This window comes from Chelonia mydas, chromosome 3 (genome assembly GCF_015237465.2).
Source record: "Chelonia mydas isolate rCheMyd1 chromosome 3, rCheMyd1.pri.v2, whole genome shotgun sequence".
NCBI lineage: Eukaryota > Metazoa > Chordata > Testudines > Cheloniidae > Chelonia > Chelonia mydas.
Window position 1 is genome coordinate 126,236,566 of NC_057851.1, and position 18,070 is coordinate 126,254,635.

General features: G+C 44.9%; 1 protein-coding gene across 1 annotated transcript in view; it reads left to right on the forward strand.

Moving 5' to 3' along the window:
• The first annotated feature begins 1,154 nt into the window (after positions 1-1,154).
• The window catches only part of PGBD5 (piggyBac transposable element derived 5), a 97,986-nt gene continuing 81,070 nt past the window's right edge, over positions 1,155-18,070 (forward strand). Inside the window, exon 1 of the mRNA XM_037895222.2 lies at positions 1,155-1,794. Within this exon, the coding sequence (XP_037751150.2) occupies positions 1,167-1,794 (628 nt within the window). The 5' untranslated portion in view covers positions 1,155-1,166. The remainder of the gene's footprint in view (positions 1,795-18,070) is intronic.

Consider the following 18,070-nt stretch of genomic DNA (forward strand, 5'->3'; position numbering starts at 1 on the left):
TTAATTTGCAAACTGGACACCATTAAATTAGGCTTGAATAAAGACTGGAAGTGGATGGGTCATTACACAAAGTAAAACTATTTCCCTATGTTTATTCCCCCCTCCCCCAACTGTTCCTCACACGTTCTTGTCAACTGCTGGAAATGGCCCATCTTGATTATCACTACAAAAGGTTTTGTTTCTTTCCTGCTGGTAATACCTCACCTTACCTGATCACTCTCTTTACAGTGTGTATGGTAACACCCATTGTTTCATGTTCTCTGTGTATATAAAATCTCCCCACTATATTTTCCACTGTATGCATCCGATGAAGTGAGCTGTAGCTCACAAAAGCTTATGCTCAAATAAATATGTTAGTCTCTAAGGTGCCACAAGTCCTCCTGTTCTTTTTGCAGACACAGACTAACAGGGCTGCTACTCTGAAACCTGATATAGATAGTGTGACCTTTCCTCTTCTCCCATTTTTCCCTAGGCCCAGTAGGGTTTGCACTCATCTTTCATTAAGGTGGCTCTCATCAATATGAAAGGGACTTGCAGACTTCAGCTATAGATTAATGCAAGCAAAACCGATTGCACATCCTATTTTGCACGAAGAAGGTGTGATAGGATAGTGATCATTATGACCCTCCTACGCCTCAACTCGGTTTAAGGGCCTGTGTGCTTTTCTGTGTCCTTCCTACTTCTCCCACGGGTTCCTGTTGCTTGTCACAATCCCGCTCCCGGCTCTCAGCCATTAAGTACCAAGCACCGCCACACCCCGGGGGACCTAGAGTGATTTCAGTCTCTTCCGATTGTCACTGAAAAGTCTCAGCCGCAAGTTGGACGCGCGCGCTGCAGAGGGGCTCCAGGGGCGGGGGGGCTTCAGCACCCCAGGCCGCGGACAGCTCCGTGCGCCGCGGGGTGGGGGAGGAAGCGCAGCTCCCGCAGGGCGGCTCGCTGCCGGGGGAAGAGTGGAAGAACTCCCGCCCCTCCTCCGGGGGTCTCACGGAGCCTGAGGCGCAGCGAGCCCCCCCTCCTCTCCCGGCGGCGGCTCTCCCAAAGAGGCTCTGTGATTTTAAATACGCCGAGACCCGCCCCTTCGGGGTGGGGCGTGGGCGGGCCCAGGCCGTCCGGGGCTGCCATATAACCCCACCTCTTGGGTGAGGACTGCGGCTATAATTGGCTGGATGTGGTATTTGGAGATGCTGAGCTGGCTCCTTCCCCCCATGTCCCTGCACACACACAGGGGTGGGTTGCGCGGGCGGCAGAGGGAGGCAGGGCTGGGTGGCGGCAGCGGCGGCTCCTCTGCCACTCCCTGCCTCCCTGCCTCGCTGTCCGAGCCGCTCGCGCTGCTGGGCTGCTGCCTGCGGCCGGGCGAGGCGGCGGAGCCGGGCCGCGGGGAGCGGGGGCTGCTGCTGCTGTCGGCGGCGGGGATGATGGCGGAGGGCGGCGGCGGGGGGCCGCGGCGGAAGGCGCTGTCCCTGCTGGAGGCGGCCCGCTCCCGCTACGAGAGCCTGCAGATCTCGGACGACGTGTTCGGGGAGTCGGGCCAGGACAGCAGCGGGAACCCCTTCTACAGCACCTCGGCCGACTCCCGCTCCGCCTCCTCCCAGGACGAGGACGAGGAGCAGCTCGCGGCTGCGGAGGGGCCCGGCCCCAGGGGCAGGGGGCGCCGTGTCCCCAGGGCGCTGGCGGCGGAGCGGCAGCAGGTTTCCGGTGGCGGCGGCAGCCCCGGCCCCACGGAAGAGGAGGAGGAGGGGGGCTGGATCCCGACCCTGCGCGACGCCCCACCCCCAGACTTCAAGGATAGCTTCGGTAACAGGCGGGCTGGGGAGCGGGGTGGCGCCTGCAGGGGGGAGCCCCCTCCCTCGCGGGCTGGGGGCGGGGGGGGGCCTGGGCTGCTGCCCGCCGGGAGGGCAGGGAGCAGAGGGACGGGGCTTTGCGGATAATGCTCAAGGGGCGCGAGAGGAGCAGGGCAAGTCCCTGCTCCGGCGGGAAGGTTAATGTGGGGGCTGCAGCCAGGGCCTGAGGCTGAGGGGCAGGAGGGCGGGTGCAGCCGGGGAGGCACTTCTGGTTTGGTCAGAGGCCGGGAAGGGGGCAGCTCTCATTCCCGGGCGGCTGCTTGCAAGAGAGCCCGGATCGCTCAGCTCCGCCGAGCCCTGTGCAGGTCAAAGGGCGCGGAGCTCCCTCCCCGCTGCGGTCTGTGCTCTGGCCTCGGCCCCAGATGTCCCGAGCACCGACTGTAACTAGCGGGCGGGGGAACGGGCGTAGCAGCGTGCGGGAGAGCCAGGCTGACTTGCTCATCCCTGGCCTGGCGCCCGAAACCCCCTGGAAGGGGAGGCTGGATCTGCAGGCTTAGTTTGAGAGAGTGCGGTCGGTCTGCCGACTCCTGCCACCTGACTGCGCTTTGGCCTCGTTAAACAAATCGCTCCTCGGGCCGATGGTACCGTGCGTGTTAGTCACGAGGGAGAGAACAACCCCTTCTCGGGAAGAGTGAGAGCTCGCTGCATCGGCACAAGAGCAGCAGCAGGGTAGGGCTGGCTGTTCAATCATTGCCTTTCAGGCCGGAGTATAGAAATATCTCTCCTGTGCACCGGCTGAAAGCTTTATTTGATTTAATTAGGATAAAGGATAGCTCCCCTCTTTCAGGGCACTGGCTTTTTTCATACCTTAGTCCTTATAAGGCATGGCTTGTATTTATGCAGTAACTGGATAATTGCCTGGACTTATCTGAAATGGTGTCTAACAAGACCCATGGAAGGCGGGATGTGACTGATTATGAACACTTTGTCCTTTTTCTTCTCCCCTGATAATTTTGTAATCTTCAGAACAACATGGCAGGTTATACAATGTAGCCTTGGGAATCTCTGCTGCTTTGCTGGAGTTAGAAGCTGGAGATCCTGCTCAGCCTCTGTGTCCTAACATGTACATGGCCTATGATATAGGGATATGGGAGTATTATTATACCCACTTTACAGCTGGAAAAAGCTGTGGACCAGAATGATTAAGTGACTTGCTCAAGATCACACAAGAAGTCTGTGGCAGCCCTGGAAATAGAACTCTGCTCCTCAACCCTTGTCCTTACCACAAAGCCATCTTCAGTCCTACACACTGCTACACAGGTCTTTGATAAAGTAAACGTTGAGAGCTCACTGCAGTGATCTGATGTATTATGGCAATGCATGGTATGGAGATTTTAATAGAATGATCTGTGTGAGATGTCATAGTGGTTTATAGGGAGTCATTCCAACATCAGTCCACAGCGTTAATGATACGTTGTGTATGTAGCAAAAAAAAAGTCATGTAAAGAAAACTTGCAGAATGTAAAAAATACAGCAATCAAATAGAATACTATATATTATAGGTTTATATGTGAGCTCTGAGATGTTACCATACTCTGCTACTGGTATCTTGTCCAATTTTATATTTGCTAGGCCAGCCCCACTGGTTTCTGTTCTTGATTGTCAGGCTTAATTCATTAATGTTGATGAGAAGTATCAGAGAAAAGTCTATATTTAACAAATAAATGAAGATTCAAGAAAAAAAAAGTGCACTTCAACAAACCTCCCTGTACCACACTGTGGATTAAAACAGAGCTAGAGGAAGTAAATTTTTTTTAAGCTAATGTAAAAAGAACCCCAAGTGAAGTTAAGCTCCAGATACTATATTACAGTAACATTATTTTTGACTGACGTGTTAACTAACAAAAGCAAGAAAGGCTGCTGCTCCCCTGTCTAGGCACTGTAAAATATTAAACATCACGTACTAATATAAAACTCTTGTGGGTCTTTAAAGAGAACTCCAGTGGATATCTTGGATTCCTCTAATTCTCAAGCATATCTGAGGACACAATTTCGACCATACTTTTCATGGAGTTAAGTAAGGATGAAATAACTTAACATTTAAATTCTTTGCCTTTGCTAGTGTATACATTTGTGTAACTTTAAAGCAGTGATATGCATTTAATATAGAGATGGGATTGACATTTTCATTGCTTCTTTGAAAAAAGAAAATTAAGTTGATGACCTATTAGCTCATGAGTTCAGATTTCCTTAGAAATGAAGGCGTTTGATTTGTGGGAGACAGAAGTGAACACAGAAGTCTTTGGAGCGAGGAGAGTTGGTAATACAGAGACTGCTTCCACCTACTAGTAGATTTGAGAGAGATTTCTGCTGCTTCTTGTTCTGTTTGTGGCATGAACTGCATACAGTATCTATAATAGTGATTAGCTTTGGCAAAAACTTGGTTGAATGAGAACATAAGAATGGCCATACTGGGCCAGACCAATGGTCCATCTAGCCCAGTATCCTGTCTTCCAACAGTGACTGGTGCCAGATACCTCAGGCAGTGAACAGAACAGGGCAAATAATAAAGTGATCCATCCCCTGTCATCCAGTCCCAGCTTCTGGCAGTCAGAGGTTTAGGGGCGCCTAGAGCATGGGATTGCATCTTGGCTAATAGCCATTGGTGGACCTATCCTCCGTGAACTTGTCTAATTCTTTTTTGAACCCAGTTATACTTTTGACCTTCACAACATCCCCTGGTAATGAGTTCCATGGGTTGACTGTGTAGTGTGAAGAAATACTTTCTTTATGTTTGTTTAAACCTGCTGCCTGTTAATTTCATTGGGTGGCCCCTGAGTCTCATGTTATGTGAAAGGGTAAATAACACATCCCTATCACTTTCTCCAGGCCATTCTTGGTTTTATATAACTCTGTCATTACCTCCCCTGTCCAGTCATTTCTTTTCCAAGCTGAACAGTCCCAGTCTTTTTAACCTCTCCTCATACGGAAGCTGTTCCATACTCCTAATCATTTTTGTTGCTCTTCTCCGTATTTTTTCCAATTCTAAAATATCTTTTTTGAGATGGGGTGACAAGAATTGCATGCAATGGGTGTACCATGGATTTATATAGTGGCATTATGATATTTATTGTCTTATCTATCCCTTTCCTAATGGTTCCTAGCATTGTTAGCGTTTTTGACTGCTGCTGCACATTGAGTGGATGTTTTCAGAGAACTATCCACAATGACCCCAAGATCTTTCTTGAGTGGTAACAGCTAATTTAGACCCCATCATTTTGTATGTATAGTTGGAATTATGTTTTCCAATGTGCATTACTTTGCATTTATCAACAGTGAATTTCATCTGCCACTTTTTTGCCCAGTCACCCAGTTTTGTGAGAACCCTTCGCAACTCGTCACAGTCAGCTTTGGACTTAACTATCTTGAGTAATTTTGTATCATCTGCAGACTTTGCCAACTCCCTATTTACCTCTTTTTCCAGATCATTTATGAATATGTTGAACAGCACTCGTCCCAGTACAGATCCTTGAGGGACCTTGCTATTTACCTCTCTACCCTGTAAACTGATCCTTTATTCCTACCCTTTGTTTCATATCTTTTAGCAGGGACTGATCCATGAGACTACCCATGACTGCCTATTTTGTTTAGGAGCCTTTGGTGAGGGACCTTGTCAAAAGCTTTCTGAAAGTCCAAGTACACTATATCTACTGGATCAGCACTTCTCAACCAAGGGTCTGCAGCCCCATGGGGGTCTGCAAGCCCTTTCAGGGGCGCCACAGGACCCCACAGCTGAAACCCAGTGCCCCCCATGGGCTGAAGCCAGGAGCTGCAGGGCTGAAGCCCCTATTCCCGATGCCCCCGTGTGGGGCTGAAGCCCTGATCTCCGGCGCCCCATGTGGGACTGAAGCTGGGAGCGGTAGGGCTGAATCCTGGGGCCCCGAGCCCTGGTGCTTCCCATGGGGCAGAAACCCTGAGCCCATGGGCAGAGTTTAACCTACATTTATGGTGGGGAAAAACATTTTCTAAAAGCCAGATTATAGGAAACATTCATTTATCGCAAAGTGGTTGTCAGATGTGACTTGACCCCTGTATGCAGAAGATCACTTTTGCTGGGTAGATGAGAATTAGGACTGCATGCAGCAGCGTAGCACACTCTAAATATGCATGTCAGGAAGCAAAGGATAGCTTCTGATGAATGCAGTTAACTGGCCACATCTTTTGGGAGCTAGCCAGTTAAATATTAGTTGCATCTGCAGCTCATTGCTGAAAAAACACACTGGTGAGCATTAGAGATTTTACTTAAAGAATTCTCATTTCACTTCTTCTGCTAGTTCACCAAAGGCCAACAAAAAAAAACAACAATGAAAAGAATTATTTATAGGTGTGCATTAAAGCAGCTTTACTCCATTATAAATATATTACATTGGGCCGTGTCCACTTCTCAGATTAAATTATTCAGAGCAGCAGTATAAACACTGACTAAACACATCTGAGACATGCAATCTGTCTCCTTGATTATGCGATTATTAAAGTTAGAGTTTTCATTCTTAACTTTACTGAAGAATGTTTACTGAAGTTGGGTTAGCTGAGGAGGGGGAGAGATGCATTTGTGTAGATGGTTAATGAACCATCTTCCAGTTGGATGGATGAAGGTTACAAGATGGTAAGCTTTTCAAGGTGGGGGCTGTCTCTTATTATGTTTGCATAGTGCCTCATACAATAGGGCTTCAGTCTTCATTGGTTCCTCTTGGCACTGCTGTTATACAAATAAAGAAAATGAATTTGGCTCCTTTCAAATAAGAATAAGGAAAATGTATTTAGCTCCCTCCATCTAGTCTCTAGTGAACCTCGTAATACAACATATTTAGTTAGTATGGAGTCATTCATACATCCTGTATTCCAATGTGTTTTACAGGAGTTAAATAGTAACTGAAGGGGCGATGGTGGGACATAGCTGAAGGAGAAAAGAAAAGGGTTTTTAAGTTGAGATTTCAAAGAATAGAATCTCTGCTAAGCAGAGAGCTACAGGAAGACTGCAGAAGGGAGGAGAGTCAGAGATAGTGAGATCACATGGAAAGGCAGAAGAAGCCAGTGCTAGAGGAGCAGGGTGGGAGTAGAGAGAGAGAGCTCAAGGTAGGATGCAGTATATTCATAGAGGCTTGTAATAAGGAGGGGAATTTTGGTCTGAATCTTGAAAAGAATCTGGAATTCTGGGTGACACAAAATCACTAAAGAAAGGTCCAGTTCAAGAATAGCAGGAAAGATACACTGCAGAAGGTGGAAAAATATTTGAGCATCACTTATTCATCTGTGTCAGATTCTGCTGTAGAATTTGGCCCAAATAGCTCTTTGCTTGTGAATGTGGGTGAAACTCCCCTGACTTCAATGGTGTTTTGCCTACTTAGGCTATCAGAGAAATTAGCCTATTTGACTTGTGAACTCTAAAATTATTTCGAAATGTAGAATATTTATAGGAAATAATTTTGCATTCACTTTTGGATAAATTCTCTTCAGTATTTTCCTGGGTGTGTTTGTTATATAATAAATAATACAGTAATAGGACTCAGAATTGCAGAATGATGGTGAATGCATCTGTTGAGATGTCAGAGGAAATGTCTGTAGGATGATCTAAAAGATGTTACGTTTAGCATAATCCACATCTTTATTAAGCAAAGGTTCAGTATCTTCTAGGTCTTATGAAATCTAAACAACTGCTTCTGAAGGTTTTATTGGGCCAAAAGCAGATTTCTCTCCATCCATCATTGCTAATAGTGTTGATTTCAGTGCAAGACAACCTTGCTGATCTTAAAATGTAATGCAATTTAGCTGTCGTTTCCCTTCCCCCATTTTGTACTATTTATGTTCAGGTTCAGCAGCAAAATGCTCATTACTTAAACTGGGTAGAAGAACCAGATTTTCTGCTCTTAAAATGGCAAGCATTCATACTTTGTATTTAATACCCAAAAGTCAGTAAACACTGCAGATTAAGGGCTCTTCTTCACAATATATCTGTAGCCTTTTGCATAGGAGAAGCATGTTTACTCCCAGATTGATCTCTTGTATGTGGCCAAATGATCCCCCATCTCCTTTTAAAGTGAATGAAGTGGTAATTTAAAGGTGGTGGATGAGTAGCTCTTGGAAGTATGGTCCTCTCTCTGCACAATACAACACCATAAGAAACAGCAGTGCCCTGTCAATGTGCTTCAAACTTGAACTGCAGGGACCACCTTGTGGTGTGAACGGGTGGTCTTTCCATGTACATTCAGTGTTCTGCTGAGACTGAGGGTACTAATCACTGATTAGCTTAGTTAGTCTGTATAGACTTAGCTCACAGAAAGTACTTGCCGAGGTGGCACAGAATTGAAAGATGCTGGAGGCTTCACTCAGTTGAAACTTTTCCTTCCATGCTCAACATCCCACCAAATCCAGTAGGAACACAATGAATCCTGCACAAATATGGATTCCCCAGTAAGGAAGTATGAAGCACACCTCAAAGGAATGTTAACAATAGACATAATCGGATTCCCCGAGAAGACCTGTTATAATATCTGTCCTTCCTGCATTCAGAAACCAGTGAGCATGTGGTGATTGCTGAAATATTGTTAGGGACCCTTGGCACAGGGCATCAAAGCCAACTAATAAAGACATCCCGTTGTACTCTATATTATATTTCTTCTGTGGTTAACTTGTCCCTCTGTTAGTACTGTCAAAGCAGAACACATTAAAATAGAGAATAGCTGTGCTCCAAAGGTAGGTGCAAGGACAAGTCGAATAATAGTCCTCCGATTCATCTGTCCTTTCACTTTCTTGTGGCATGGCATTCTTCTCAGGGAGAGCATCCTTGCCGAGACAAATCTATCATTCCCATTTCATATTTCTTAAAGGAGAGGGTGTTAGATCCACTTTCTCTCCCCTCAGCCAACATGACCGGCCAGGTTATACAGTGGATCTTCTGTGTGGGTGGGAGGGGGACAAGCTTAGGATGGTTGCTTAGCATATCTTGTCACAGTAGCGGTGTCTCTGGCAGCTTCCTAAGGAGAAGACCAGGAAAACTCCAGGCACATGTTAATAGTGTATTAATTAAAGCATTCTTCCAACTCCTGGCCTTCCACATCTCCTTCCTCAGATGTGGCATAGAATTTCACATGATTTGTATTGATAAAATGCGCAAAACTATGTTCGTTCCTGTATCTTATGTGATAGTTGAATAGACATTGCTTGCATTCACCAGAATAAAAAGCTGTAGCTGATCAATTCGTAGCTAAAGGGTGAGGAGTGGGGAGAGAGCAGCCATATATACTTTGGGCAACCCTATGACCTAGGAATTGCTTGTACAGGCTGTACCCTGAAGACAAGCAGAGAAGATGCTCTGGTTTGACAATCTGGTTTGAGAGAAGGAGCAGGAGGTGACTGCAGACTAGAACTGGAGGGATGCGTAGTACACTATGGAGCTGATCTTCACTCATGTAAAGAACCTCTCAGACACACTTCAAGTTTTCAGGCCAAGCAGAAGAGGACTTGCACAATTCCTAATCAATGTGCAATACTTTTAATGTGGAGGCACAGCAGGAGAGTTCCTGACAGGATAGAAAATGCAGTCTCAGATAGGGAAGGTGAATTCTTTCAGCCCGTTAGACAGTTTGTACTGCAGGAGGGGACTGTATAAGCTCTGTAGATCATGTGTAACTTATCCCTTTCAACCCTAAATGTAGTTCACTGAGGCACTCTGTGAGGACGGAAAATGATGTCAGACAGGAGTACACAAGAGAGATGTTGAAGCAAAGAATACTGTACATGGCCTTGCTTGGGGAAAAAAATAAAAGTTGTACATTGAACAGGAAGAATTGGTATAAAAGATTATTACGTTATGATGTTTCTTGTGAAGCAGAAGCAGACAAGAGACTTAACAGCTGGCTGTTGTAAGAGGGGTTGATCTCTGATTGCATAGGGCACAGAAGCAGATGGATACCAAGTAGATTAAATTAAAGAAAGACAAATTTAAAGTATTGATTTGTCTTTCAGAGTGAAAGTTCAGGGCCAAAAGGGGCCACCTGATCATCTAGTCTGACATCCTGCACATCACAGGCCGCTAAACCCCACCCTTTACTGTGCACAATAACCTGCATTATGCTGAAGTATTACAGCCCTCATGGGGCTTTACCTACTATGTGCCACAGACAGACAGCAGGAGGGACTGTGATGCACCAATGTCTGGGGCCCCTGCAATTGCAGGGAATTGATTTAGTGAGGTGTACTCAGATGAGCCCCCCCCTTACCTGATCACTCTTGTTAGTGTGTATGGTAACACCTATTGTTTCATGTTCTCTGTGTATATAAAATCTCCCCACTGTATTTCCCACTGCATGCATTCGATGAAGTGAGCTGTAGCTCACAAAAGCTTAGGCTGAAATAAATTTGTTAGCCTCTAAGGTGCCACAAGTCCTCCTTTTCTTTTTTTCAGATGATCCTAGTAAGCAACCTGCACTTTGTGCTGCACAGGAAGACAGATTAAAAAAACCCCGCTAGGTTCCTGCCAGTCTGACCGGGGGCAAAAATTCCTTCCTGCCCGTGAAAATGGCAATCAGTATAACTCTGAGCATGTGAGCAAGACACAGCAGCCAAGCATTTGAAAAAGAGACTTATGTGCTGCCTCAGAGGACTGGCTGTCCCTGTCTGGTGTTCCATCTCCAGCCGTGGCCATCTCTGTTTCAAAGAAAGGAATGTGGCTGGAACAAAGTACACTGGGACAGGCGTGGGAATCCTTCCTGACCCCTAAACGTGACTGGCTGAAGCATTAGTTTTAGGAACATAAGTTGTAGGATCAGAAGGTACCTCTTGAGTCACTGAGCACACCCCCCTGTCACTGGAAGCAAACCTGTAAAATTATCCCACTCAGACATTTATGAAGCTCTTTTAGAGTTTATCTGTGGAACTCACTGTTGCAGAAAGTCAAGTCAAATACTACCATTGTATTTTTTAAGAGTGCTGGCTAACTTTCTGACTACGAACAACTATTGTAGCTGTGCAAACTAGGGCCCATGTTCGGCAAGACACTTAAAGCATCTGTGGAGCTTTAAGAATATGATTAGTGCCACCAATGTATATGGAACTTTTCAGATGCAGATAGTTACCCACATACTTAAGGGCCTTGCTGAGTTAGGCCCTAGATGAGATAATCAACTTTTATGTTTCAGGGCATAAATTGACTTTCTGTAACAGTGATTCCAGATGCACAACCTTTTCCATGTATTTCATTGTGTAAATGGCTAGATGCATTTGGGAATGGGGAGATCAGAAGCCAGATCAGAGGCTGAGGGAACTGGGATTGTTTCGTCTGCGGAAGAGAAGAATGAGGGGGGATTTGATAGCTGCTTTCAACTACCTAAAAGGGGGTTCCAAAGAGGATGGATCTAGACTGTTCTCAGTGGTAGAAGATGACAGAACAAGGAGTAATGGTCTCAAGCTGCAGTGGGGGAGGTTTAGGTTGGATATTAAGAAAAACTTTCACTAGGAGGGTAGTGAAACACTGGAATGCGTTACCTAGGGAGGTGGGCGAATCTCCTTCCTTCAAAGTTTTTAAGGTCAGGCTTGACAAATTTCTGGCTGGGATGATTTATTTGGGGATTGGCCCTGCTTTGAGCAGGGGGTTGGACTAGATGACCTCCTGAGGTCCCTACCAACCCTGATATTCTATGATCACTTCCTTCTGCTGTGTTAGATACTGGCCACTGCTAGAACCAGGATGCCAGACTAGATAGATTAATAATCTTATATGGCGTGTCTAACTTTACTTTCCCAGACTCAGAACCCTTTCCCAGTGACAGTGTGGTGTGGTTTTTGTTTGTTTGTTCATTTCTTTGTTTTTTTGCATATTCAGTTTCCTCTGTATAACACACAGTTCACAAGGGTTGAAAGAGGAGAAGACATCTAAACTTCTCCAGAAGGAAGGATGCTGTTCCTTAAGGCTTGAAATTAAGTTCTGCAGGGCCCATTATCAATAGAATTATTTTTACGTTGAATCAAAACAAAAGATTCAGATGAGCTGAGCCTGGAAAACCAGAGGGGTTTCGAACCCAATACTGCTGAATATGTTGTATGGTTGTGGATAAATCCCAAATCAAACTTTCAATGTTGTTGCCACGTATCCCAGTTGTTTCTGGGTTGCTGGACTGTTTGTCACTTGATAGGCTCACTAAAGAAAACCAAACAAACTCAAGTTCTCCATTAATTCAGTAGCGTGGTTGATTTCTACACATAAACCTGTCATATTAAATACTTCTGTTTGCCTTATTTGTAAACTTAAGGTATAACAAATCTTATCCTTTGGGAAGCAACAAATGCAATGCCTTGGGGCTGTATGCATTTGGGTTCTGCCTTCTCATTCCCTGCAGCTTGCTCCCCTGAGCTGGGGTTATTGAGGAAGAGACAGTGACCAGTAGCAACCTATATGGTGCTAACTTGCACATGGTTTCCCCTGGGGCTTCATGAAATGTTACAGGGGGTTCTCGGGGGGGGAAATTCCCTAATGGCGGACAGAGCTGTCCCTAGGGATCCCGGGGGCAGCACGGGCCCAGCAGTTCGGAGCCCCTAAACTTCTAAGAGCTAAACAGATCAAAGAAAGCATATCTATCACACTGATGAGATTTAAATTCAAGGCTCCTTATAAGAAATGGAAAGGGAGGTGGATATTTTTTGCTGTTTTTAAAATTAAATAGGCAGCTGGTATTGTTTTAAAAATTATTATGAAGAACAAGTTTAAGCTTTGTTGTAACATGTGGTGTTTGCCTGGACTGCTCAAGACCTGAATGCTTGTGTAGGAGGAACTCTTTGAGTTGGCTTCTTAAAAACCTTCATGCTGTTTCACATCTGATACTCTTTGATGAAACATAGGAGCCTTGTCTTATAACAGGCTTATTCAAAGTGATACAAGCTATAATAATAATAATAGTGTGTAATAAGCATGTCCTAAAAACTAATTTTATATTTCCAAGATCACTGCTTTTATAATTTATACTCAGGTAAAGGAGAAAATCTCTGGAAATATTCATTTTTAGGAGGGGGTTCGCAACACTTAACATTTTAGTGAAAGGGGTTCACAGGTTGTTAAAGTTTGGGAACCACTGCTCTAAAGTGAGTCACATCCTGCTTTCTCCATCTGACAGTAGGTGGGTATGCAGTATGCATGAGAGTAATAAGGAATGACCCTCTTCCAAGACAAAATCTGCTCCACCTATTTCTATATCACTGGGCACTTACTCGCTGTCTGGTGTCATCTTTAGTAACAGTTAAGGCTAAGATTTTGTTACGGGTATTTTTAGTAAAAGTCATGGACAGGTCATGGGCAATAAACAAAAATTCATGGAAGCCCATGACCTGTCCCTGACTTATATTAAAAATATCCCTGACAAAATGGGGAGGGAGGAGAGTCCCGCACCCACAGCTGCTGGGGTTCCGGGGTTCCCCCCGCCACCTGTGGCAGCTGGGAGTTGCAGGGTCCCCCCACGGCAGCTGAGAGGTCAGGGGCTGGGCAGCTGCTGGGGGTCCCCCCCGCCACATTTAGCGGCTGGGAGCTCTGGGGGACTCCTATCCCTGGCTGGGAGCTCTGGGGTCCCCCTGCTGCCTGGCAATTAGGAGCTGCAGGGCTGCCAGCTGAGAGCTCCAGCCCCGCTGCCGTGGGGCTGAAGTAGAAAATATCATGGAGGTCTCTGGAAGTCACAGATTCCATGACCTCCGTGACATAATCATAGCCTTAGTAACAATCTAAGACAAGGATTCTCAAACTTTTAAGCATTGTCAGTTGCTTGAAAAGAACTACCAATCCTTCCCACACTGATTACACACCACCTGTGCAGCAGCAATTGTTCTTGCTTGCATCAGAGAGGACAGCATTGAAAAGATGAAAAATAACAGGGTGTTGCTGCTTGGTTAGATTGCCATCTGTGCTGTCTATTTGCTTTCCTTGGCCGTAGGCCTCTCCTGATGCCTGCATTGCTAGAATCCTTTCAGCTTGCTTTGTGGTTTCATCCTGTCTTCTCATGCATTTGCTGCCTTTTCAGTGTGGGGGACATCTGCAAAGCTGACCATGGCTGAATTTACATTAGAGAAATACTTGACAAAGAAAGGCATGAAGCCGCTGTGCAAAGTACTGGTGTTCTGTTTTTTTGCAGGGGAGGGGTTGAGAGAAGCCTTCTAGATACCCTAGAAGTGTTATGTAGTGGCCTATAATTAGCAGGAAATAGTGTTACTGCATTTCTGGTAGCTTGTGCTTTCCATTGCTGTTTGTATCCACATGTTGCCTTTCATCAGATGTTTAGACTGTAATCTCTTCATTGTGTGTGCAGAGTTTAGCACAATGAGGCCTCAGTGCATTACTGCAGAAGAAATAACTATGACAAAAGTGCCTCTGTGGACCAAAATGCTCCATAAGAAACACCCCGCCCACCCCCTCCCGCCATGTAATAGAGAGAGCAGTGCAAGAACATCTGATATAACAGATTCATTCTGTGGTGAGAGTGCCCCAAAGGGATTTTGCGTCATTATTGCTCTTTGAAATCAATGGAGCTACCCTGATTTACACCATCAGAGGGTCTGGCCTGGTATCTCTCTAAAAGTACAGGTTGCATAGCCAAGCCTTCTATTTATTTAAAGTAGTCTCTGTTCTGCTCCCCTAACAGAATCTTCCTCTGTGTTGCATTTAGAGGTGGGCTGAAGCCACGGCATTCAGATTGGAAACGCCTCAGGGTTCATGGCTGCCAACGTGGGGTTTTAGTTTGGTCCATTAAACTGGTAAAGGCTCATCTGTGAGATTCAGATCCCGGTTTGGATTTTTTACTCTGCCATTTTGGGAGGGATCTGGGATCGCAGCTGTATCTGCACTGCTGTATTTTCTAAATGTAGTACACAGATTCTGCATTTTAAGGTAAAATGCAAGCATTGGGGAAGTAGTGTGATTCCAAGCTGTAGTGTTTGCAGTACCATGCCATTCAGTCTATATAACTTTTGCTCCCCTGGATTGGGAACAGCGAGGAAGTCATGTGCACAGCCTCTGAAAAGAGTCTCTTACATGCTCAGTAGATTTGTAGATTACAAGGCCAGAAGAGATTGCTCTGATCAGCTGGTCCGACCTCAAAGTAGAAGTCTTTCTGTTCCATTAGGGCAAAGTTCCCCTGTGTAGAGAGCCAGTATAAGGCTTATGTGCCCCTTACTGTTGTCAACTCTTGCAATTTTTATCACAAGTCTTGTGAAAATTTAGGTGGGGGGTTTTCTTAATGCCCCAGTGCTCAGATTCAAGTGATTACATCAGAATCCCAGTTTTCATTTAAAAAACAGTAAGCTTCTAGCCTTCATGTTTTCAGAGAAATGTTTGAAAATGACCCAGGGGCACCCTACATTCTCAAATCAAAGGGCAAATAAAAAGCAACCGAAATCTAATTTTTATTTCATGATTTTTAAGCCAATCTCAAGACTTTGGCAGCCCTGTCTCAGTATTTTATGAATGCTTAGGGGACTGGCAACCATGCTCTTTAGACTCACTTAAGCCTTCAAAATAGGGCTTAAGTGATGCATAGGCCCTGTGCTGGTGAATTTCAGCTCTCATGACAATTGCTGAGAGGCTCTTCCACATGAACATTAACCAAAAGAATGGTGGCTCCAGAATGAACCAGTGATGAAGTGGTGGTGGGGTATGGGGGAAGATAGGCATCTCCAGAGTTGCATAAGGAAAGCCGACTACTCACAAACCTCTAGAGAGGAAGATGCAAGCCATTTCACTGATTTTGAACTTTGTATCCACTAACCTGATAGAGGAGTTTGCTTTTGCTGACAGACTGTTGGTCCAAAATAGTGTGCAATAAAGCATTTTTTGTGTCATGAAACCAATAGCAGGCAATGAGGGGTTTTTAAGCATATACATAATGAATATGAAATAAATCCTTGAAGCTGCTAATGCTGCTGCCTAAACTGGACCACCACTGAATTCTCCATTAGTATTTTTTTAAGGACCAGACTGTGTGCCTTTTTAATCAATGAAAGAAATCTTAGTTTAACAATAAAAAGTTTAGACATCAGAAGGTAGTCCCCTACTTTAAGGGGAAGGATCTGATAGCATTTTGTGGGTATATGTTGAAATTGTGGGATACAGACTGAACGTGCCTTTTGACTTATTGATAGCTCTTTTTTCCACATCTACCTTTTTTGAAAGATTGGCACAAAGGGAGACAGTTAGATATTGACCTGAAATGGGCTGACTTCAAGCAGGGGATCACCGATTGCTCTAATACATCATTTTTCCCTAAGATTAAAAAAAGACGAAGATAGGAATCCATTTCTTTTATGCTAAGACTGGCTGGTGAAAAACTCCTAAGCACAATATTTTTGATCTGGAATGGAGCATAAAGCAAGAACGCCACCAAAATTGTGCTAACCTTTACTTCAAAGTTATCTGTATCCACTGACTCCTTTTAATCAGTGCTATGGCTTTTCCCTAACCTGTCTGACTGTGCTACAGGATTTAGTTTGTTGTCTAATAGCACTTCACTTCTTAGAATGCTCCAGACTGGCTTCCAAGGGAATGTTTATATCTTATACTTACTAGAATAACTTATATCAGGATGTGTGTGTGGTGGGGGGATAGCAGTACCTGTTATTAATGTTGCCTGACACTTCCCACTATAATACCCTGCTTTCACTTGCTTATAACTTTTTTGTTATACTTTAACTGTTTGGGCTGAAATTTTCCATGTCAGATGTCTGCCTCAGGGTTGGGGTTGTTTGTTTGGGTTTTTTATATTTCAGCTAAAACAATTCTGCCATTTCTGAGAATGAGGCTAGGGAAGAAGACATTGTTTTGTCCATGTGAAAATAGTGGTGACCTTTTCTTTGAAAAGCACTAGCTCCCCTCCCCCATGCTTTGGTGCAAAGGCTTTAAATTTGGCTGGGGAGTGGCCTTTGTGTTAGGGATGTGCCTTTTGCTGTGCCGGTGAAAATCCACCCATTTTTGGCCAAGTTATAAGCCACTGGAAAAATTGCAGCTCACACCTGCTCAGTAAAGACTGCTTGGATTTTATCAGCTAAATACCCTGAATATTCTGCACCGGGCACGTTCCAGCCTGCGGCTGAGCAGGACTTGCTCTGCAATTGAAGCTCTGGGCCCTGGTTCTGGCACCTGAACTGAGAGTTGGGAGCCTGTCTCTCCTGTGCTCTGTGACCCCTCTGCTGGGCCCAGGCAGTGTAGAGGAGGAAAAAATAGTATGTAATTATATAATTAAAGACTGTATCATAATGCATATACTTAGTGGGGCCAAATTGTGACCTTAATTCTGGCCTTTCCAAACTTTTGAGTGCCTGACTTTATTAAGGTTGCAATGTTCTTTTAACACATTTTGTATGTAAAATGAGATAATAAATTATCCTAGTCTTTAATTCCTGTGGTCTTCTCTGTCTGTCTTATTTAGACTGTAAGGTTTTTGGGGTAGAGACTGTGTGTATTTTTGTTTCATTTACAGTACAAAGCACACTGATGCTTAAATAAGAGAAATTGCCACATATGTGGAGGAGATGGCCATGTGATAAATGCACTTTATCGTGCACCTTTGATCTGGTGCTAGGTGAGTCGTGAACGGATTGGGCATTCTAAAAAATATGTAGGGATACAAAGAAGTGTTTAATCAGCATCTAAATTTGAGTTGTATGGAAAAAATCCTGTCCCAAATCTCTCTGCAGAGGTAGAAAGATCATAAAAATATATATCCTGGGGCTGCAGAAGAGAGGGAAAACAAGTGAAAGAAGATACCCAGCCTACAGAGAAACCAATTACGTGTAATTAAGATGACTGAGCCAAGAATTTGGACCATGATTTCTGAGTAGTACTCTTCTCTTTGGGCTGGGTCTTCTAGTCACTCTTAATTTTCTTTCTGGCTTTTGCCCCCTGACCTGCTCTATACAACCTCCTTCAGAGTCACGAAATTATAGTCCCTGAGAAAGGAAGAGGGGAGCAAAAATAAGTGGGCACCAATATTTCTCCAAGCAGTGCTGGTGTTTCTGTTACTTTCCTTTCTCTCTCCTTCATTTGTGGAGCTGGTTGATTCTCTGTCACCCTGCGTCTTGTGTAGTCACTTACACTGGTGGAAAGCAGGTGTGAAAAGCTACCAGATGCTAGTGTTTTACACCCATTTCCTTTCACTGTGCACTGATGTGAATGGCTGCACAAGGTGCCAAGTAACAGTGAATTGGGCCCTGCCTTACTCTGTACTCTAGCAGGAAATGGGTCAAGCTGTGCTTCTCCTGGT